Source organism: Passer domesticus, chromosome 3 (genome assembly GCF_036417665.1).
Source record: "Passer domesticus isolate bPasDom1 chromosome 3, bPasDom1.hap1, whole genome shotgun sequence".
Lineage (NCBI taxonomy): Eukaryota > Metazoa > Chordata > Aves > Passeriformes > Passeridae > Passer > Passer domesticus.
Window position 1 is genome coordinate 85,662,151 of NC_087476.1, and position 23,136 is coordinate 85,685,286.

General features: G+C 40.0%; 1 protein-coding gene and 1 long non-coding RNA gene across 9 annotated transcripts in view; one reads left to right on the forward strand and one right to left on the reverse strand.

Moving 5' to 3' along the window:
• The window catches only part of SUSD4 (sushi domain containing 4), a 74,284-nt gene that overhangs the window by 6,961 nt on the left and 44,187 nt on the right, over nucleotides 1–23,136 (forward strand). For 6 of the 7 annotated variants that reach the window (XR_010359014.1, XR_010359015.1, XR_010359016.1 and 3 more), the window contains exon 3: nucleotides 11,591–11,695. The exons of the other annotated variant lie outside the window; for it this stretch is intronic. Coding sequence is in view for 3 of the 6 variants with exons in the window: in XM_064414079.1 (XP_064270149.1) it covers nucleotides 11,591–11,695 (105 nt within the window). In the remaining 3 variants the exon portion in view is untranslated. The remainder of the gene's footprint in view (nucleotides 1–11,590; nucleotides 11,696–23,136) is intronic. 7 annotated transcript variants of the gene reach the window in all.
• LOC135297000 (uncharacterized) lies at nucleotides 2,987–13,914 on the reverse strand. Of its 2 annotated transcripts, XR_010359018.1 has the most exons (5): nucleotides 13,381–13,914; nucleotides 12,768–13,284; nucleotides 9,429–9,518; nucleotides 5,482–5,537; nucleotides 2,987–4,398 (listed from the first exon to the last, which is right to left on the reverse strand). It is a non-coding gene; the product is annotated as an uncharacterized LOC135297000 (long non-coding RNA). The 2 variants fall into 2 exon arrangements; XR_010359017.1 differs by having other exon boundaries at nucleotides 12,768–13,914.

Here is a 23,136-nt window from a genome sequence, read left to right on the forward strand (position 1 = left end):
AGTTTAACGCACTTTATAAAGGAACATACATAAGTTTTATTATGCTCCTTTGTAGATGGAGAAATGGCTGTAGAAAGATTAATGTCTTGAAGACACATTTCACATAAGAAACAGGTGTTGTCATATACAGGGAAGAGATCCTTTGGATCTTCATCCATCACTTTCTTCTGTAAATAGAATTTAGAGAAATTTCCAGTGTGGTTTATTTGTGTGACCTTTATGTCTGAGATAACACATGGCATTTTTCCAGACACCAAAAACATCTTCAGAGTAACAACAAAAAAAAGTGTCATGAGTTAGGTAGAGCCCTGGAAAATGGTATTATGCAGGTTTCTCATGGGGTAAAGTCTATATTAAGAGAAAGAGAAAGGGTATTTCTGCCTTGCTCAGTCGTGTGGTTCATTATCACAGTTTATACGAAAGAGCAACATTAGAGAAGTACTGCATGTGTTTTAAATTAATTCTAACATACTTGAACAGTTAGAAGATCATTGCATGACAGGCAGCTCCATGTAGACTGTGGCTTGAATGCCATTGCCTTATACTGCCCATTCCTCTTTAGAAATCAGTAGATGTTTAATGTGTTCCCATAAAAATATGGGTTCAGCTTACAAATGTTTGCTCATGAAAACATAAGATGTGATGCAGAGGACACAGAAGGATGAAACAGGTTTAGTCCCTTGATCCTTTCTGCATATGGTGAAGCACAGCTAAGGGTGCAGCGGAGTTTCTGTGTAAAGAAAAATTCTTCAACTAGAAAAATTTACAAACTGAAAAGAGGAAACAGCTTACAATAGCCTGAGGAAGAAAATAGGTTATGTTACTAAGGGTTAAATTATGTAGAAGTTGGGTAATCAAGGGTATAATGAGATAATATCCTAAAAATACACTTGTTTACACTGCTAAAGAAAAAATGAGATATGGCATGCACATGAATTAGAGGAATCATTATATCACTGGACTTGCATTCTAGAGACCGAGAGAACACCCTAAAAAGAAGAGGTTGTCTTTGAAAATGCAAAGCCATCAGATCTTTTGTAGTACTGCAGAAAGGCAGCAGAACTCATAGCTGTTTACCTGTCAGGTTACAGATACAGATTCAAGAGAAAAGCTGTCATGCATGTTGGGAGGGAGGAGAAGATGCTCAGAAAAAAAAGCCTGTAAACATGGGGTCCTGTTCTCACTTTTGTCATTAGCACCCGTGAGTGTGTACAGTAAAAAACTATGGAACAGAAATTTTATTTCCATCTTTCAAGACGTGTGACAACACACTTGAGAACAGAGTCAGAGAAATAAGACTGGAAAAGAGCTCAGAAGTGCCTATAGTTTATCCTCCTGCCCAGAACACATGAGTTACACATTTACCTCAGGCATGTTACCATTTGAGAATTTAGGTTGGAAACTCTACCATCTATTCAAACGCTTCATTCTCAAACCTTTATAAATGTTTTTGTCAAGTCTAACTCAAATTGTCATTGCTGTTACATAGGAGTCTGAGGATTTCCATCTCTAGTGTGGAATTCTCAAGTGTTGCTTCCTCCACTGTGCTGCTTGTCAGTAGAAATCCATCAGTGCTATGTCTTGGGCCATCCTGACTGCTGCTGTCGCTTTCCTGGGTCAGGCTGGAAGAATGCAGACTGCCCCAGCAAAGAGTCTTTCAGAAGTTATGGACTAATTGACAGCCTGGGATCTGAAGTTTAGCTGGAGCTGCCCCAAGGTTCATGTGTTGCTGCCAGCACAGAAGGAGCTGTTGTGATTCTTAATGATGGAACTTCCATTTTTCTGGTTTAGTGAAGGTCACAGCTAAGTTTATGCTTAACACAAGATCAGATATTTTACCAGCAGCTATCAAAAAGGTCAGCTTTACCTTGCTCATTCTGAAGGGCTTGCAAGGATTTTCCAAAGTCACAACTGGAAAGCATCAGGAATAAATCTCAGAGTCCTCCCATAAAATATGCTTATCTACAGTCTGTTCTCCTTGGGGATATTAGACCAACACTTTGTGCTTGATCATGATGTAAACAGTATGGTTATTGCCACAATAAATTGCACCCAAGTGAATTTGTATTTTACTTCTGCAGACTGGGTACAGTTGTATATACTGAATGGCCCTGTGGTAATAGATTAGATCCACACAAAAGCTAGTCAATAGCTTAAGACTTCCATGTGTGTTTGCAAATAAACAATTTTACCTGAAATTTTGATAAGCAGCTGCTTGACAGCTGTCACCCCTAGTGCCTGCATTCCCATTTCCAGTGAAATGGTTGGTAATTGTGGGTATCCAGGAAGATTGTGTCATTCAGGAATGGCAGGGGGAAAGGCAGGGGATATTGGAGAGTGTGTGGGGAGGAGTTGCTTGGTTAGGCTAAACTGGAAGTTAGATTTAGAACAGTACTAAGAGGTGAATTAGCAAGAGGTGATCTTCAAGGTGTGTGGATGGAAGTCAACAGCACTACCTGCTTGGGTAAATCTTTCAGCTGTAAGAACTTCATGAGATACAGTGGAGGTTTTTTATGTATTTCTAATACTCTGTGGAAGCCTACCATGCTATTGCTGTGTTTGTGTAAGAATGATTTGTATTTTGAAAGCAGTGGGTACTTATGAGAGAGAGGCATTTTTCTGTATCTCTCCACTTAATTGACATTTTTAGGGATATTTTGTACACATCATCTTACTCAGAGAAAACACAAATTATCCACTTAGAACTGAAAATAAACAATAAATAATTTGGTCTTCTGTAAATTTGACTTATAAAATAGCTTTGATTGCAATTACCAGCTTAAAGGAATTAAGATTAAATGGGGTTATCATGAGCAATAGTAAAAATGAAAATACACAGACATTTGTCTTGGTCTTGTAAAAGTGCAGAACATTCTTCTCTCCTCTGAAAGGGGACCATGACCCCCCCCCCCCCCAAAAAAAAAAAAGTCCAGAACCATTCTGGGGGAGCACTAAGCTAGTGCAGCCACAATCCTGGGTCCCACTCTATCCCTTCTTGAGTTTAGAGATAATCATCCTGGGCAGTTCTTTCCATTGCTGACTCATAACACCACATGTTCTTTTCTCTGCACTCCTTGTTCTCTTCTCCAAGGCCTGGGGTTCTTCTGTGGGGCCAGAGAAGAAGTATGGAGGATACAGTCTCTTTTCTTCAGACATAATTCCAGATTAATTTTATCTGGAGTTATATGGGTGAGCTGGAGGGTGTGACATGGCTGTTTCAGCACAGTACCCACATTTTAAAACTCCCCCTCACTCTGCCCTGTGGGATTCATGTCCCAGCAAGAGAGTCTATTGTTCCAGGCCTTGCCCTTCTCTTTTGACACTGAGAAATGTTTGCCCATATGGAAGAATCCAGCTTTCAAGTCTAGCAGAGTCCTTCCCTGCTGGTAGCTCATGTCTCACCTGTCACTGCTGCCCTGATCCAGTGCATCTGTCTTAGAGACCAGCACAAGGAAGGTACAGACTCGGACTGATTTTCTCAAGACTAAACTGGTCTGTAGAGGCTAGGATATTTTAGTTCAAGGGGGAAATCCTAGTGAAAATATTCACCAGATAAAATACATGAATAATTGCACAATGTGTGTAGGTGAAGTCCAACTCCATTATGCCTATGATCTCTTGAAAATTAGGTCATGAAGGGACATGCCTCTGCACAGTGGCAGTAAGAGATGCCAGTGGAAGAAATTGCAGGAAGGGGCATCTGGTCATAAAGGAGGGATACATATCTGTCTTTGCATGCAGCCACACACTAATGCACTTAGCATGCCCCTTGTTAATCTTATGGATAGGTGGATAGGGAGGAAGATAAATAGTGAGATGTATACATATATGCTGAATAAGAAACTAAGGAAAAAGACCCCACAACCCAGGAATGAAATGCCAAAAAACACGCTACGCTCATTGACAGTCTTTCCAAGGTTCTTATGCTGGTTCTTAGCATTTACAAGGTTGCTTTTTACACTGAAAAATGGATGAGTGCTGTCTCTAATGCTTCTGTTTAGGCACAAGAGTGATACTGGATTCATGTGAGGGATGGAGAGCAGGAAAGTGTTCGGTATATTTAGATTCTATATAATTGTTATTTCATATTCAGTAAAGTTACAGAGATGGACTTCATTCCTCATTTCAAAGAGAAATCCATCAGATAAATTATGTTCACTGTGGGGAGAGGAATTTTGTCAAAACCAAGGTGAAAGATGCCTTTTTGCAGTAGCCTTGATGTACTAGGAGGTGTGTTTCTTGCATGCTACTAATAAGTGTATTTTTTAACCCTGGGTTCTGCATGTGGAAGAGTTTTCTTGCTTCTTCCAAAAGGCTGTCTGAGAAACCTCGTACTTAGAGCAGGTAGATCTGTGGTGCTCAGGAAGTCCATATGTCAGCCAGGCCAAGGTTACAGGACTGAAAAAAAGAGTATTTTGAACTTTTTTTTAGCATGCCAATGTTATTGGAATATTAATAAATGTAAGGGGGTACTCATTTAAAGTAGCTCAGAATTATGTCAACTGGAGGTTTTGCTGCAGTGCATTAGTATCACAGGTAAATGATTAATGACTTTTGCCATCCTGACCTGTTTGAAGCTGTGATTTAACAATGCAGACTTTCAGGGAAAACAGTTATAAATCTGATCTTTTATATATTTTATAAATCTGATCTGATAATTTTTTTTTCCCCAAGGAACAGCTGCTCCCAGCTGCAGCTGTATAGTCATCTTAGCATTTGCTGTTTATGATCCCTTTTTGCCATACTTAATATCAGTTTAATTCTTTGGTTGTTTTATTGGAGAGGGAAAAGTCCTTTGGTAGTGCGTATATACTTATAGTGTTAGAAAAAATATTTTCCATATGCTTAGGTTTTCTGTCCTTGCCATCAAGTGATTCTGTTATTATAAAATCTCCTCTGAAGTACAAGTTCCAGGCAGTGCAGGGAGGTGCAACAGGATTTCAGCAGCCAGTGGGACTGGCAGCTTACTGTGAATGTTAACACAAGGCTGCTGTTTGTTAGCTTGGAAATCCGTTTGCTAGTTTTTCCCTGATCTGAACGATTGGATGATGTAAGGATTTTCCTGTTCATTAGCTTTCCATTTCTTCTGTGAATTTCCTGTCTTGCTCCAAGGCAGTCATTCAGGTTATGGTGACTCTGGTCTCCAGCACTACAGCCAAATTTCCTACAAGAGCAAATCTGGATCCTCTGTATTATCTCCTACACTTGACCTCAGGAATGGAGGAGGTAGGGATGAGAGGAGTTTGTATGAGTTGAAGAGATTTGACTCACGAAACAGTTCTAAAATGATGCCCCCCCCCCCAAAATGTACATGCAGGGATGAGGAAAATCTGGTTTTTTTCTAGAACACAAGATGATTCTGGTCCTTCTGGTTTGTTGTACAGCCTCTCCTTTCAGTGTCTGAAGACCACTCCTTTCTCCCTTACATCCTTGTCAGTCTATACTTATCTCTTCCTCTGACTTATTTTTAAAAGTACTTACCTGAAAATAAAATGAACAGGTGGACTAGTGCCTTTTCTGGGAGATTTTCTGGGAAGCTGCAAGGCAATTAAAAAAATGTTTAGTCTCTTTTTGTAACTTGGCTCCCATTCAGCCTTCTCCAGATCATCTGGTCTCTCTGCCATCTAGATCAACTAGCTTTTAAAAAAATGTCTTCATGCACACTTTTAAACCGTTTGCCTTGATCAGAAATACAAAAAAAAAAGTCAGAAAAACAAGACAGGGATGTGCTAAATGGGGAAAATTGTCAAGGGATATATTATTCAGAGCTTTATGTAAAACTTCCCTTTTTTTCCTAGTTGTAATGGTAGTTTCACTCTTGCCTCTCTTATTGAACTTGACTGTATTCATTTGGTTTGCTTGGGGCTATCTTGTTTTGAAAGGAAGGGCTGGTCAGTATCCAGTCCTGAGTGTTCCTTAGTATCAGTTCATATGATCTGTGGTAGGAAGGGAATGATTCTGTACATCCAAGCCTAATGACCTGAAGTTGTAGAGCTAAATAGCAAAACTGCTACTGGCATGATTCACTATTGTTTTTAGCTCTGAAGAGGAGACAGTGGAGGAAAGGTTCATCTTTCCATACCAACTGTGCCTTTTGTTGAACAGTCTGATCTTGCTGAGAGGTTAATGTTCACCTTTCTTTTTTAACCAGGTTCTGCAAGATGCCACACATCTTTTTGGGTTCTATTCATAATAGGCTCATTCCTTGAGAGAACGGCTCTCTGCTCTTCTGGTACTGTACAGGCCCTTGCACAGGACAGAGACTTTGCAACTTGAATTGTTGCTGGAAGCAGCCAAAGTAGAAAATGTGACTGATTTAACTAAAACAGCAACACAGAAGTCTGTGAATTTAGTTTGTGCTACTTAAAGTATAAATATTTTCTCAATTTTCCTTCAGAGTGCTAATTATTTTACATTTCAAGAATGATTTTCAGAGGTTAGACATTTTGTAGTATGGCATAATAAAAGAAAAATCACACTTTCCCATGGAATAACTGATCCAGATTCAGTTTGGAAAAGTGATTTCTGAAAGCTTTTGCTCCTAATCTCATGGAGTGCTGCAAAGCCTGCCAGGCTGCATGGGCTCTGCTCCTGCCAGGTTTACCTGGGGAATACCTCATTGTTAAAATCATCTGTTGCATCCAAGCCGTTCCAGTTTCTAATATTGAATTTCTAAGTAAAAGTGAGTGGTGATACTGTCAGATTTGAATGAAAAAAAACATGTTTACATCTTAAAAAAGCAGTGATGTGACTTTGGAGTTTAAGAACTCATTTAGAATTAGTTTAAGCACTGAAATAAGCCTAAAGTCCCTAAACTTTCAATGAAACAAAGGGCCTGAGCTGATGTGAAGGTACAGAGCAGGCCAGAGAGGTGCTACTGCCTTTGGGACACTTGCTAAGACTGTGACCAAAGCAAAAACCTGCATTCAGATTACTGAATAGTGGGATTTAGGTCCTAGTCTGTGGCTCATAATGGTGATGCAGCATACTTGATCAGGCAATTACTGGTTTTATGTTGAGTTGAAGAAAAAAAAAATTTAAATCCCTTTAAGAGACTGCACATACCGCAACCTTTTAATGGAAAAAAAAAACCCACCTTACCAGTATTTAAATCTAATTTGAATTATCTCTTAAGAGGGACATATGATGGTGAATGTCAACTGAATGATGCTTGTATGTTCTTTATAGTGAAGTCTTGGTCTGCTACATATGGAAGACTTAGCTGAGCCAAAAAGGGAAATAAGGACAGAGAATAAGGAGCACAGGGGAAGTATGTGCCTAGCATTATCAGGGGATTGCAAATTCAGATAAAGTAAGGCACAGACATTTTGTCAAAGAAGTTGGGTATGTAAGTTTAAAGCTTGCTCTAGGCAGTTTAACTTAGCTAGCACTTCCAACAGATGTTAACCTAAGGTGACACTGACCTTGGCAGACTTACAAGGGCAAGACTTGCACAGGGATAAATTATTTCTTGATCAGTTGCTCAAGTATATGAGACACAGTCCAGCATTCCTTCAGTATTGATTATGGGTGTTTATTTTATCCCAGAACAAACATACTGATTGCAGGCAGTGGAAGTAGAGCAGTCTCTCTGTATATTTGAGCACTTCTCTATCCATTTTAGTATATCCTGGGGTACAGTGATGCTACTGAGTTTGTGCTGTGCTGCTCTCTCCACTCTCCTTCTTGACTCATTTGTTTTTAAAGCTGAAATGCATGGAGTAGGAAGTAGTGGTTTTGTTCAGTAACTGTGCAATCAGGATTTTTGGCCAGATTGTCTTTTTTCTGGCCTCGCTGGCTTCATGTCCAGGAGAAATTTCATTAACTTGGTGTGTGGACACACAATTCCAATAGCACAGCTAGTTTTCAAGTGTTGTAAGTGGCTGCTTTCAGGCTGTCAGTGTTTAGAGACACAGTGGAGGCAACTTAGCCACAACATCGCTATTTTTAATCCACCCTCTGTGTACTGAATCACCGTACGTCCTGCTAAATCTGTCAGGGTCTGTGGGTGGTAAGTACTGCTAGGATGTAATTCCTTTTTGTTGTGAGGAGCTACCCAGACGCAGGAAATAAAATGCCATGGTATGAACAGAACTCAGCTGTACCCTACCCATGCTTGTTGTAGTGATTTCTGTATAGCAGAATTGGGCAGTTCTGAAGTCATAGCCCTTTCCTGGATTTGTGGCCCAGTGGACAGAGCTTGTTGGTTTCTTGGACTAACTGAATGCTGTCAATACCAAAAGTCCTACAGACATTATCGTTTTCAGCTTAATATATTAAAATGTCTGTTATAAAAAAACCACCAACAAAATAAAAACCCTGGCCCAAAAATGTTATGTGATACCACTGGGAAAATGACAGCTGAAGGGTCCCTTTTAGATCTTCCGTTGAGTGACTTGCTGGGTTTAGAGGTGCTTTTGCACATGCTACTTTGCCCATCTGTTCTCCCTGCTTCCTCAGATCCCCTGAGCAGACAGAGAAGCACAATTCAGAAGACTTTTTTCTCTGCTCTTCAGAAAGAAGAAATTATGTCAACTGCAATATGCTATTTGGATGCAAAAAACCCTGAGCTGACGGGTAAAAAAACCCCAGATAGTATCCCTGAGATGTGTAAGGTGAGTTGCCTGAAGAATCCCAGTCCCCTTGGTTTAGCAGTGGTCACTGAATTACAGACCTGACATTTTTGGACGGCCATGTTTTTTGCTTGCTTGCTCCTCTGTTACACATTTAAAGGATATAATGCTGTGGTGAGAAATGGCTTAATTTATACCATTTGCTTTACCAGCATGGCCTTTAAGTCAATAATATGTTGTAAGACTCAACTCTCTGTGAGCTAATCTCTGCTGATAGCACATGATTGATTCAATTTTGCAGATGGTTTGATTACCTGTTGTGTCTCAATCTGTCTTATGATTTCTTGCACACAGACCTAGCCACTGACAACTCAAAAATGTTAATGTGGGTGAATGCTCGCACATATGCTTTACATATATGTGAACACCCACTCCTTTATGCATTGCTGTAGGAAAAAATATAGTTGTACACAAGAATCCTGTTCTTGAGGAATACATGGGGAATGCAGGATGCAAAGTTATGCAGCCAGAAATAGAAGCAGGGGGTTGAAATGCCAGCTTGTGAAAAAAAAAGGAAAATTAATATTGAATGGTTGTATGTTCAAGAGGGCTGAGCATGACAGGGATTTGTACTTGATCCACCTTCCTTCAGTAGGTCAGCGCTTGTTGGCTCCAAATCTCAAGCTGCTTTCACCTGGATGCCTTCTCTTACCATACTCTTGTGGGATATCTGTCTGTCCCGCAGCCCTAGGCCACTTGACACTAATTACCAGTAATTGCTGTCAGTGTTGAAAGAAAAGGTGGTGCTGAGTCAGTGAAGAGAGGGAATTGTTCTGCTGTCCCTGGAAGTCTTACATTTAGCACCAGTTGTCACACAAGGCTGCTGTGGCCTCCCCTGTGTTTTCTGTGTTCCCTGGTTCAGTGAAGACCACGACCACAGGAGTTCTGCATCAGAAGTAAAATGTCACAATTAAGTAGAGAAATTCAGTTTCCAAATTTTCATGGAACAATTTCTTATTGTAGAATATTCTGAGTTGGAAGGGGCCCACAAGGATCATGGGAGTCCAACTCCTGGCTCTGCATAGATTGTCCCATGGATAATCCATTTAGGATCATACTTTTAGAGATACACTGAGCATTTGAAAGCATTTGAAAATATAAAATTTAGCTTACTTTTCATTTTTCTTTAACTTAGTGCCAATTTAGAAATTGTTATTTCTGTTCAATAGACTTCAGTTGTAGCAGGCTAATGCCTACACAGCAGAACTTTTCTCCCCTACTTGATCCTGTCTGTAATTTAAGAAACTGAGCAGGGGAACCCTGGGTCTGTCTGAAGGCTAGATTATGACTCCAGTTTATTTACACAACTGATGGCTTGAATTTCTTTTAGGTTCCAGAGTTTGTCCTCTAAGCATTTATTTTCCCATTTAATGAAAAAGCTGCCTGGGGCTGAGCCCTGACACATGAGGTGGCATTTCAAGATCAAATGTTATTAATGTAAAAAAAAAAAAAAAGCACTGGAGACCACTGATTTAATTTAAGGACTTATTTTCAGATGTGATTTATCCCAAATTTCTAGTAAAAGTCCATGGAAGTTGTGATTTTGTCCCGTTTTTGAAAACAGATCCTGACCTAAGACACTTCAGTCATATGGCACCATTAGTGAAGAAGGACTTATGGCCACTGTACTGAAATCTCTTTAAAATGTGACCATCTGCTCAGTGTTGTGCAAAGGCAGGAAATACTAATTGCAGAATGTTCTGACATCTCTGTACTTGTGACACAGCTGAATCTGACCCAATATGTTCACTAAATTGAAGTTGATGTATATTGAAAACTGCACAGCTCAGTAACACTTTGTTTCTGAACTTATTACCTTTGTAAGAAGGCAAAAGGAGTATATTTTTAAAAGGCACTCAGTTCAAATTTGCATGAAAATGATACTTTGCTATAGGATTTATTATGAACTATTAGATAGAGGCTCTTTAAAAGCAGATTATCTAAATACCTATTTATGCAATGTAACAGTTGAAAAGTTAGTATGTATTTTAAGACTGACAGTAGCTTACTGTGTTCAGCATCTTTGGCTTGTACAGCAGAACATTTTTCACTTAACAACATATTTGAAAAACTAAAGCAAATACCAAGAGACACACTGTGCACACACACACTGGATTTAAATATAAAGTTCAAGTCACACCATGAGTCAGCTGCAAGCAGGAAAATATTAAATCTGACATTTTTTTAGTAGACGTGCTCCTGTGCTTAAATGTTATAAAGGTTGTTTGTCAATAGATGAATGCTGTACACACTATGAGTTGAACGACCTAAGCCAAAAAGCTTTCTAAATGTATAAATGTTAAGAACTGGAACTACACAGTCTGATCCCCTTAGCCAAGCCCATGAGAGGACTCCTTCAGCCATGCTGTTTGGTTCTGCTTTACTCTGTCTGCAAAACTACTCACAGACCTGGGGCCTGCTTAACAATGGCAGTGTCTGCATTGTCTTGCCCTGTTAACATCAGTGGCTCTTAATGTTGTCTCCCTGCTTTTGAATCCAGCTTCTGACTCTGCATTGAGAGCCTCTGTCATGGCCTCTGGGTAAGGTCATGTGTCCCTTGCTACCAGAACTTGATTGTGTTCTGTGAGTGGTTTCATTTTGTGTTAGACCATTAATGAATATTGGTCCAAACATCAAGCTTAATAGCAAAATTGCAGGTTTTTAGTAGGCAGTGAAATAATCTTGACATTGCTCCAGGCTTGTATTTGTGGGATTTTTATGCAATGTGCTTCTGGAATGGAGTGGAATATTGTATTCTGCCTACTCATTCTTCTGTTCTTCATGTAAATATATACCCAAGTGTTTGCAGAAGGCAGTGATTTTTTAAATCAAACAGGTTATATTTATTTAAGCGTGAATCTTCTATCCACTCCACCCTTGCAGGTGACAGTTCCTAAGATTGATTATTCAGGATAAACATCTCTCCTTATTCATGAATATGTCTTCTGTATGTGCAGGAGGACACTCATTCTATTCTGAAGTGGTCACCACTTCTGCTCAGAGATGCTGCCCCTGCTTTGGCCTTACCTTGTGGATTCTCCAGGGACTGCTTGTGCCTCCAGGTACCCTTGGAATCAGTTGCCATACTGTTGGATTTGTCTTGTTCTTAAGTTTGTACAGCCAGGACAAACAGCTGCTGCATGAAAGGAAGGCAATGCCTGTCCCTGGTCTGCCCCAAATGGGCTGATCCACTGTGATCCCACTGCATGTGGGACTTGTCATGCAGGACCAGCTGAGATGTCCCTGTGCACCTTGGTGCACTGGGACATAGTGGTGAGAATCCAACCCACGTCCTGCCCTGCAGGGTGAGTTTGTTTCAGGGGTGCAAAGCTGTGGCTTCATATTTGAAATCTGGAGGAATGAGTAGCTGAAGTAATTGTTAGTAAATTGTGTTTCTATTCAATTTTGAAATGAATAGATGATTTTTTTTCAGGGATGTGTTGGTGGTGCCAAGTCAGAAGACTTCCTAGGCAAAAGATCTGATTACCTAGAAATTAAAATGGTGCAGAATATTTAGAATATGATAGTTTTATCCTTTGGGCATATGTCTGTGTAGGCTGAAGAAATTAGAGGAGCTGGTCTCCCACCTCAGTTTTCTTAATGCCCTGTATGTGTTTTATACAACATTTTGGTTTTATAAGCAATCATGCACACGTGCTTTCAGATTTCTCTGTTCCAGACCCTGGAAAGTTCTGCTTGTATAATGGGTCTAGAGTTATAAAGATTTAAATTGTGAAATATGTTAAATAAATGATGTATTTCTTTACAATCATCCTCAAAACTGAAGACTCAAGATACTTGTTTTGAATACTTGAAGACTTTCTAAATCCCTGTCTTCTCAATCTCCTGGATGGAGGGTGTGCTCACTTGTAGCTTACAGTCTATCCTTGTACTAGGTACAATCCTTTGAGATGCAGAGGCCATAGGTAATCAATCCTGCATTCATTTTTCAACAAAAGAAATAATCTGATATTCAGTAGAATTTTGCATTGAGAAAGAGCTGCAGAAATATTATGAACCATGCACTTAGGATTTCATATTTTTAACCTGTTAAGTCTTGTGCATCTAAGAAGTGCAGATATCTAACACTAAAGCTTTCTGTGGAAAAAAACGGTCAGAAAAGGAAACACTGACCATGTATACTCCCCCTTTCCTGTGCAGTGCATTAAGCAACAGTGCAATGTGACAAAATTTTCATTGATGCTTTTTCCATTTATTCTCATGGAGAAAATTCCTATGGAATTGTGAGTTATTGTGACCTGAACCTTTTGTTTCATTCTGGTAAGAGTAAGTTTTGAGATCACAATCATATTCCATAGGTGAGATGTCAACAGAAGAGGTGGAATTCTGCCACCCTTTGTCACTGCGTCTGTTGTATTGCAGGTCTTGTCTTTGGAATCTTGATCCTGGTTGCACCAGGAGAGGGTGCAATCTTCTCACTGTGTGACTTGGAAGATCAATTTGATTTTGGCTCCTGGCATATTGGATCATTGGGAATGTGTTCTTCCCTCTCTTATTTATGAACTCTGTAACTTCCATCTGCCGCCATGTACAGTGGGATAGTGTAGTTGATCCAGAGGATCCAGAGTTGATCCAGAGAAAGATGTAGTGTGCTTTGGTCATGTCTTCAAGTCATGGAAGAAGCCTTTAACTGTGGAAAGAGATTTTATAGTTACAGAAGCCATGTGGATATTGAATTAAGAATCCAGAAGACACTTCAGAGTGCAACAGGCTACTGACCACTTGCCTTTGATTGGAAACAATTTTCACAATGTAACAAATTCTGTAGAATATTTTCCTTTTCGAGGATTCTCTTTTCCCTTGGAAAGACCTGGGAGTTGGGATAGCCCAGTGAATAGTTTCATCTCTGTGTTTGAAATGACGGATGTAGAAGGCTGAAGATGAGTTGTGTTTCATAGGAGGCATAAGACTGATGTTCACAGGTATTTATCTTCTTTTGTTGTGTAGGAGAGAGTGGAATCTTATCACGCTACACCAGAGAGATGTTTTCAAAGCAGAAGACTATGACTGTCTGTTCTGGTCCTGTGTGAATGTCTGAGAGGAATGTTTTAAGTCAGGGTAGTTGCAGGCTGAACACTCCGCTTTAAATCTCATGTTTGACTCATCAACACTTCACAATTGGCTGTAACAAATTCCACTGCCTGCTCTAGTCTAAAGGATCTCCTTTTTCTTTGCCATTCGTGCATCAACATCCAAGTCTGGTGTTATGCAGGCACGTATTTTAAAGGGGAGTGCATTTTCAGACACTTCCAAATCTTATTAGTCAGTTTGGGGCTGGGCAGATAGAAAGCACCTTGGGAGAAAGGGAGCTTGGGGTCCTGGTGGACAAGAAGGTGACCATGAGCCAGCAGTGTGCCCTTGCAGCAAAGGCAGCCCAGCATCCTGGGCTGCACTGGGAAGAGAGAAGCACTGGAGCTTGTTTCATGTGAGGAGAGGTCAGGAGAGCTGAGGCTGTCCAGCCTGGAGGAGAAAAAGCTCAGGGAAGCTCTTACTGATGTGTAAAACTACCTGAATGGGGAGGACAAAGAAGACAGAGCCAGACTTTTAGTGGTGCCCAGTGACAACACAGGAGGTAAAAGGCACAAACTGAAGTACAGGAGGTTTCCTCTGAACATCTGGAAACTGTTTTTCATTGTGAGGGTGACCAAGCACTGGTTTCCCAGAGAGGTGGTGGATTCTCCAGCTGAGGAGATTTTCAAAGCCTTACCTGAACACAGTCCTGGGCAGCCCACTCTGGCTGCTTCTGGTTGAGCTGGGGCTGTGGACTAGATGATCAGAAGGCCCCTTCCAGCCTCAGCAGTTCTACTGTTCTGTGATATACCACATATTGACACACATCAGAGGAAGCCTCCCTGTCAGACTTGTCCATCAGTCCTGTCAGGGAAACGGGAAGTGTGGGAGACACACTCTGTTATACAGACATTGTAAAGTTATGGTATGGCTCAATGTAATGTGCAAGTTGTGTCCAAAGTACATGAACTTATGTGGAAAGACTGTGGTGTACTCACAACACAAAGAAGCAGATGAAGGTCTCAGACCTGCTATTTGGAATTTTAAGGGCATCCAGCAAGGTTTGTGTAGACACATGAGGACATTTTTGCTCATGTTCCAGAACCTGGCTAATTCCAGCCTGGAAATGTGGCCTAAGAAATACTTAATTTTGGCCACATGTAACTATCCTTTTTCCCCTTTCATATCTCTTGTAGCTTTAGTCCAGATAAATGGAGCACTTGTTCAGGGTATAACAATTTAGCAACCCTTTCAATACAGAGTTAAAGATCTATAGTGCAATGTAAGTGAAGGGAAAGACAGAAAATTAAAACTATAAAGACATTAGGCTATTGTGGTTTGCTGTTACTGTCTGTGTTATTGCTGTTACGAGTGACATAGTTGTTTTTAGCATAGCCTGGCTAGCATCCTTAGCTGAAATTAGGAAGTTCACTGCACTGGTGGCTTGATGAACCCACAACATGACTGTATGCTGTCTTGGCTCAAGTAGGACCAAGCTGCCAAAGCAGAGCTCATCTTCCTCAGTGTCCTTGTGTTGCTGCTTCTGTGGTGGGAGCAGATGGCATAGCAGGAGTGTTCCCGGCTTTGGTAAAACAAGATGCAGAAGGTAAAATGAACTGGCTCTCTTTGGAATATGTTAGCTATTACAGTTAGGTGTTGTCTAGCAATCAGGCCTAGATGTAATTCTCCATTGCACAGATTATATCAAGCATCTCTCAAATATGGCAAGCGCATACCACACAGAAATAAAGATTTTCAGAAGTTGCAAAATGACTGATTTCACAGCCATACGTGCATTTTGAGCCATTTCTTCCCATGTCCGATTCTGAATGTTTTAGTTGCGTAGCAATGAAATAACTGATTTGTTGGCAGCATCTCATAGTTGGTTACATAAAAGCCACAATGGCCTTGAAACCTTGAATCTGGACAGAGGGATGAAGAATATTTTAAGCTCATGATTCAGTGACCTTAAGTTCAACAGTGACAAGAGATTTCTGCCATTTAAGTAGATAATTAAATGAACTCACACATGTAAAATGTATTTTCCGGTTGCTCAGATGTCTGTGTCCCTCATGGTCTCCTCATGACCTTTCACGATCTCACCAGAGGTGCCAGCTTTGGATGAGATTGTGAAAGTTGAACCATGCTTGATTGTGGAATTTAACTCCTTGGGATCAGAGCATGCTCCTGGGACAATGGGAGAAATTTGCAATCACCCTCCACTAAGGGTTCTGTTATTCTACTTCATAGCATCTTGCATCCATGCCAAAAGGAAAATAATTTTTATGCTTTTTAGATTATATTCAGTGATGTTTGTTCACTGTTTTTTGGCTTTGTGTGTATGCTATTAGAGGTAGGCTAATTTATGGTGGCATGTGATTGCTTGTTGTACTTGTTCCTAAAACTGGGGAGGGAAAATGCTAGGAACAGATCTGCAAAGTGATTTTACCTCATTTTCTCCTTGATTGCTTTACTACATTCTCTTCTTTTTTCTGGCATGCATTTCTTGGCCTCTTAATTTTCAGCATAAAATATAAAGAGTTACTCACTGATCCACATGTATATGAAAAGGTGAAAGAAGTCAGTGAAGAGTATAATGATGAGAGGGAGAGGAAAAGTGCTTTTGAAAATATGTTTCTAGTTTGATTAGATTTAGCCCTGGTTCAAACTATAAAATCTTTGCAAAATTATAATTCCTGTAATGAGGTTAGGTTATAATCCCAATCAATTCAATCTTCTGGCCTGCACACCATTAAGCAGGCATTTTCTAGTTCATAACTGCAGGAGAGACAATACAGCAGACTTTGTGAGGAAAGCCTTATGTGACTGCGAGATTATCTGGTTTTTATAATTATCTTAATTGATCTAGTAAAATATATTTCTTTTCCTGATAAATGTTGCCTTGATGTGTCCAGGAGGCAATCAAAGCTACAACTGTATTACTGCTGCTCTGAAAGTCACAGCTGAATATGTCAGTGGGAATCAAAGTAAAAGGGGCAATAGAAATGTTGTGAATTATTATTAAGATACATGAGAAAGCTCTGCAGGGAAGAACTGGAACATCTTGGGAAATGGTCTGCAGTCAGCCAGCTGGGAAGGCTGAATGTTAATAGAAATGTTTTTAAAAATCACCATGACATCAACATTTTTATCAAGTGCCTTGTGCTGGAGTTGCATATATAACTGAGATTATATTAGGTGTAATGAACAGATGTGTAGTCAAGAGGGGTTGTGCTGTGTTGGGGAAGGTGGAGTTGGCTGCGAGGCTTGTAGCTAAAACTGCTTCAGTTGGAATCCTTGTTTTCAGTGCCCTGTAACTTTGTGCTGAAGCATTTAATGAAATATTCCATTTCTGTTGTATCTCTGGCTTAATAGCTTCAGATTCCGGGAAATATTAGGACAAGATTTTTTAAATGCCTAATTGTGCCCAATGTGTTCCTCCTTGGGTTGCCTATGCCGAGTTATTTTGGGTATGGGAATGAAAGCTTCAACTGGTGAGTGTTACTGGTGTGGGTTCCAGAAGCATATTTGTGTCAGTTACGGGAAAGAAAAGTCCAGAACTGAGTCCCCTAGCATGCATGAGAAGCATCTTGAGGGAGTATGGTAAGTACCATACATCAGAGAAATCAGTCTGGTATTTCCCTGGCAGTATTTTCCTCCATTAGTAAGAAGAGAAAGGGAAGTGTCACAGTTCCAGACCAAGTAAACTGAAACGTGAGGTTTTGTAATTGTGAAGTAAAAGCCCTCTGCAAAATTTCCTGGTTAGAAGGATGATAGTTAAGAAATACCAACATAAAAAGTCTTTATGTGGTATCTTCTAAAAAATTACATAAGCAATTCATAAGTAGTTCAGGGACTAGAGCACATGATGAATATTTCAGTAAATGTACCGTTGAAGATACTGGTTGCAAACATACTATATCCTTTTTTTATCCTTTAAGCAAAATTTGCTTTAAGGCAGATTTCTTCTGAAGAGCCATGGCAGGAACAGAATATAAAGCCCAGATGCTACTCTGTAGAAGTGTACTTTTAATATTAGCTATTTTTCTGACATTTTGAAGGTCAGCTGTCTAGGGAACATGATAGGGTTATGCAGGATGTTAAGATGTCTGAGAAAGCTCTGCTGTCTTTTCTGGAGAGTTCTGGTTTCATCCCACTTCTCGCCAAGGCAGCCGTGACATATGTAAAACCTGTGTTCACACAGACTTCACACAGAAGAAAGAAGCTGCATGTTTTCTTTTGCAAAATCCATTTTAAAAGTTTGTGTCTAGATAATCAAAATTTGGTACTCTTCTACTACCCCTCCTGTATTTATATATTAATATCTCCTTGCAAAGGGATGGCTCTCTTGAGTAGCCTGAATTGCTTCTGCTACTCACCGTGGCTGAAGAGTTGCTGCATTTTTACATTAAGGAATTGTTATTCAAGATTGTTCTCATCCCAGTCAGATTTTTGTCCTTCCTCTCAATACTTTGCATATTGAAAGGAGGCAGTTATGCCATAAATTACATCTTTTCACAGAACCTTACACTGAAATAGAATTTGGTCTTAAGGCAAAGTCACTGCTTCTTGGAATTCAGTTTCTCAACTATAATTATTTTCATTAATTTCTCTGTCACTGTCAATAGCTTTTCCTTCTCTACAAAGACATCAGAGGCTCCCTCTTGTGGCTGCATTAATTTCATTTGGATTTTGTTGGGTTTTTTTAAAAAAAGCTGAAAAAAAGCAGAGCACCTCCTAATATTGGAAGCACAAACCAAAAGAAAAAATAGTAATAATAATAATGATAATAATAATAGCTGTTGTACAGAAGCAGCAATGTAGATTCATAGGGAAGAGGGAAAAGGGAATTTCTTGCAGGCAAAGCTGAAGCTGCACAATATGAGCTTTAACACATTTGTACACCATTGCTAATGAACAGGTGCTCAGATGGGAACCAGATTCATATTTCTACTGAGTGAAAATTAGACCCATTATCTCATTTAGAGTGGGAAAGTACTCAGATTTTTGACTTCTTTTTTTTTAATAGAATCATAATGCACAGAGGTTTTTTTGAAATAATGATGAAGTCTGTTGTGCTCAAAAATGCATCACTCAATTCCCATTAGTAATTTGGTTTATGTTTATTTTCCTTCCAGGTCTTTCAAGCATATGTAAAATAATTCAGCAGTTGGGTTGTGCTGTTTGTTAGGAATCCACCTGGTAAATAGTGTGGCTGCAGGAAACTGAAGCTGAAACATTTCCTCTCATGGGCAAAGAGAGCACAGTGGCTGTTGCTGCAGCTCAGCTACCACATGCTACCTGTGCAAAGGGGATGGGACAGACACCAGCTCCAGGCAGCCTCTGCCAGCCCTAGAAGTGGCACTAACCCTCCCAGCTGCCAAAGCAAAGACTGGTTTTAAGTAATGCCCTTCCCATTTGTACACTGGGAGTTTGTGCTGCCCAGTTCATTCATTTTCTGTAGGTCATGAGCAAGATGTGCTCCTTCCTTGTGGTGTTCTGCTTCTCCCCTTTCACTCTAAAAGCTGCCCACAAACATAGCAGCCGTAATACACAGCTAAAGCCCTTTAAATGGCCCAGTGTGTTATAAAACTGGCAAATTTCCCATAGAAGAATCTACAACAAAAAAAACACAACCAAAGTACAGCGAAGTTTGTGAGTTATAACTGGATTTTTATACAGTTTGATTCCCGTGAGGATTTCACAGTTTTGCTGGAGTTTGTAATGGTAGATGAGATAGTTTAAAACACTTCAGAACCTATCTCCCCAAAGAGAAAATTCATTACACAATGTCATTACCAAAAAGAATATAACTCTTCATTGCCATTATAAATCACACAACAGCAATTTCCTCCCTCATTTGGGTACACCAGGTTTCAAAAGTAAGTGTAACCATGTGGGTTTTTGGCACCAGATTAAGTTTACGTGATTACTAAAAAAAAGCTGAACTCATTCCAATTTGGAGTATTTGTTCTTATATTTTTTCCATATCATGTACAATGCTAATAATGCTGAGAGAGCATTCCTTGCCTCCTGAAAGATGAGATGTTTCAGCCAGGATTGCATATAGAAACTTTGAGAAGTAACAGTTTGCTCAATTTTTCTATGAGATACGGTTCTTTTACCTCAGTCTTCACTCAGTTTCCAGATAGACTTATGTATGTGGTGTACGCTGTGTAAAATTGTATCTATGACATAGGAAATATGCTGAGTTTTAAAATGCTCAAGGACATATATCTATACAGGTTCTCCATTAAGATAGTGAAAAATAAAAACAATACAGGGTTATCATTCCCATATTCATGCCTAGTTTCAGCAGGTTGCTGATCAGGCACAAAATGCTACATTTTATGATAGTAGATCTAAATGCTTGGAGGACAGGCCTGCTTTGTGAGTGGGAGAGAACTTTAGGTGAAGCCATGTGTGATATCTCAGTGAAGGAACTTGCAGCTACCTGTGGAGATCACTCTTGCCTGATGTGTGACAATTGATATGTCTTTGGTAACCAGCAGGTGGGCTACCAAGTGGCTTGAGTCAGAAATCAGGAGCAGAGAGGCTTCTTTTCATCGCAGGAGCAAGTATTTCTTAACAATAAGCCAGGTCAGATCAATGGAAGGCTCACTATTTATAGGTACAGCAACATATTCACAGAAAATTATGACATGAAAAAGCTGGCTTTTTCCAGGAGCAAATATAATTAATCAGTCCAAGGTTAGGGCAGACTATGTCTGAGACTACCAAGTGTGGAAAGATGCTTTCTTGTCTGTGGATTTTACTGTCAAAACTCAAAGACCTCATGGAGAAAATCCTCAAAGAGAAAGCAGCTTGGTCTGGTAAGAATAAATGAATTAAATGGAGTTTTGAGGTGGGATTTAAAAGACACCTGGACTTGAAAGGGGAAAAATGGGAAAATAGGAAGGTGTAATAAAAAGCTAAATTCAAGCTTGAGAAAAAACAAAGCAGCCAAAATATCCTGGGGAGAATGTGGAAGAAAATTAGGACACAAAAAATGGAGAATAGCACATATGTTGAGGACGGACAGGCTGAGTGGCTTGATTTTCAGAAGGAAAAGAAAGGAAAACAGAGAAGGGAACTAGGGCTATGTTCTTACTGACCAGGGCACAGCCCCACAAGGCCTCAGCAGAGCTGGGAGCTGGTGATGGGGTCCAGAAACAGCCCCAGAAGCAGCCAGGGGATGAACCCAGTCAGAGCAGCAGAATATGCTGATGGGTCCAGCATTGGTCCAAGGTTCACCCAGAAGATGGGACTGGAGACAGGCATAGCCCAGACATGGTCTGGGAGCCCAAGGTGGAGCTACCTGGAGCTCCTGGCCATGGGCAGAGGATGTGAGTGGGGCTTCCAGGTGGGGCCAGTCAGTGCCCTCAGGGAGGGCACAACCTTTCTTTTAATACAGCTGATTTTAATACAGCTAATACCATTATTACTGGGAATAATGTCAGAGACCTTACAGGGAATAACAGAGACATGGAATTTAAGGCAGTTCTAGAAAGACAGTTTTGGTACTGGATCAAATCATGGTTGGGTGGCGTCCATCAATCAGAATGGAAAGGAAGAAAGGAAAATATTTTAATAGAGGTGTTTGGAAGGCGGCACACAGCAGAGCCACAGAAGAAAGCTAAGTAAGGATAGAGGAGATACAGAAACAAAGGGGCATTATTGTCCTTAGGAGGACAGTAAGATAGGTAATGATGAAGAAAAAAGGGTCATCATACGGTGGTGGTCAGGGAACTGATGCAGGGACCATATCAATATTCTTTTTCCACCAGCATTATCAACAACCAAGCTCAGAATTTTATTGTGAAAATGGTTTTGAGTTATTGGAGGCAAAAAATAGCTATGTATTTCATGTGTAGCAAAGACAAGTAGTCTTGCCTAATCCAGCAAGGCTTCCAATAATTTTGTAAGAATTGGGTGGTGAGGCACTGGCACAGGTTTCCCAGAGAAGCTGTGGATGCCCCATCTCTGGAAGTGTTCAAGGCCTGGTTGGAGGGGGCTCTAAACAACCTGCTCTAGTGGAAGGGTCTCCCTACCCATGGTACAGGGGGTGGAACTAGATTGTTTTAAAAATTCCTTCCAACCCAAACAATTTTATGAATCTATAATTTCTGCCCTTCCTAAAGCAGTTATCTCTGGTCTCAAATAAGGTTCAAGATAGTGTCAGATCATGTAAAATAAAAATCTTTCAAGGTGGTCAGAAACTGAAAGTGGAAGCATATTTAGCATGTTCAACTCACTTTTAGCCTTTATGTTGTATGACACACTGGACTAAGCACTGACTGAGACTGGGGTTTGGCTTTCTGCCCACCACTGTCCCATTAGCCTGTGCTGCTTATGATCTCCGTTTGTCTCAATGCCCCTCATAGATGCTGGTAATCTATAAGTCTATTTTCATTACAAGGTAATCTGCAGCCTGCTTATAGCAATTAGAAAATCATATGGAATCATTAGATTACAACTGGCATGCTGTAGTCACGACAACTGCTGGAAGGCCATGCCTACTTAATAAGCTGCTCAACTAACTCCGTTATTTGGGGTACGTTTCTAGAAAGAGGTTGTAAATATAAAGTGTAGATATAATAATTAGGAAGAACAAGATTGTCTAAATAACCCAACTGCTCTTGCAAGTCAGGAAGCTTGATGTGTTGCTCCCTATCAGGGAGACTGCAATTCCCTAAATGCTGGAAGGCAGGCTTGGAAAACTGTGCATTTAAAGAAATGGCTGAGCCAAATGTTTTGTAAAAACAAAGTAAGATTTTAAGAGAGAGACCCTGAATAAAATCAGGCAACCTATTGTGTGTGTGGCTGGAGTCTGTTGTAAAGAAGGAGCCAGGACTCCAGCATTTATTTAAGTCTGCTTACTATATAATTCAGGGTAGTGAGGCAAACTAAGTATGAAGCATTAGCTTCAGTATAGAATTTTTATTCTGATCACTGGAGGCTAAAGTTATTAAAAGAACAAACACAATTATGATATCCTAGGGGACTGGCAAGCATATAAATCTGGATATGCTGCCTGTTTCTCTCAAAGCATATATATGGATCTGTGTGCTCCTGCTCTTTATTTTAACTAGGTTTGCTGCAGCTGTTGTTCTGAAAAGAACCACCTAACACTCTGGGGAAAGAGAGGCTTCAGAAATCCTCAAATGAATATCTATTAAGAAAAATAAGTTTCAAATAAATTGCTTGTGTATATGGTTAAAACTCCTATCATTTGAATAAGAACAAAGAACTATCACTTCACTAGCTCTAGAATTTTCCTAGTTCCCAGTTAATCAGCTTACAGTACCATAACAACTTAATAACAGCTTATTCTTCCTCTGTTTCTTCAAAATGATGAGAGCCTATTTTTTTGAAAGGTAAGGACATGAATGCTTTCTGAAGAACAAAAGCCCATAATCTTTACATTTAACTAGCATATGTGATTTTCAGATTGGCTTTTATGAAAATATTT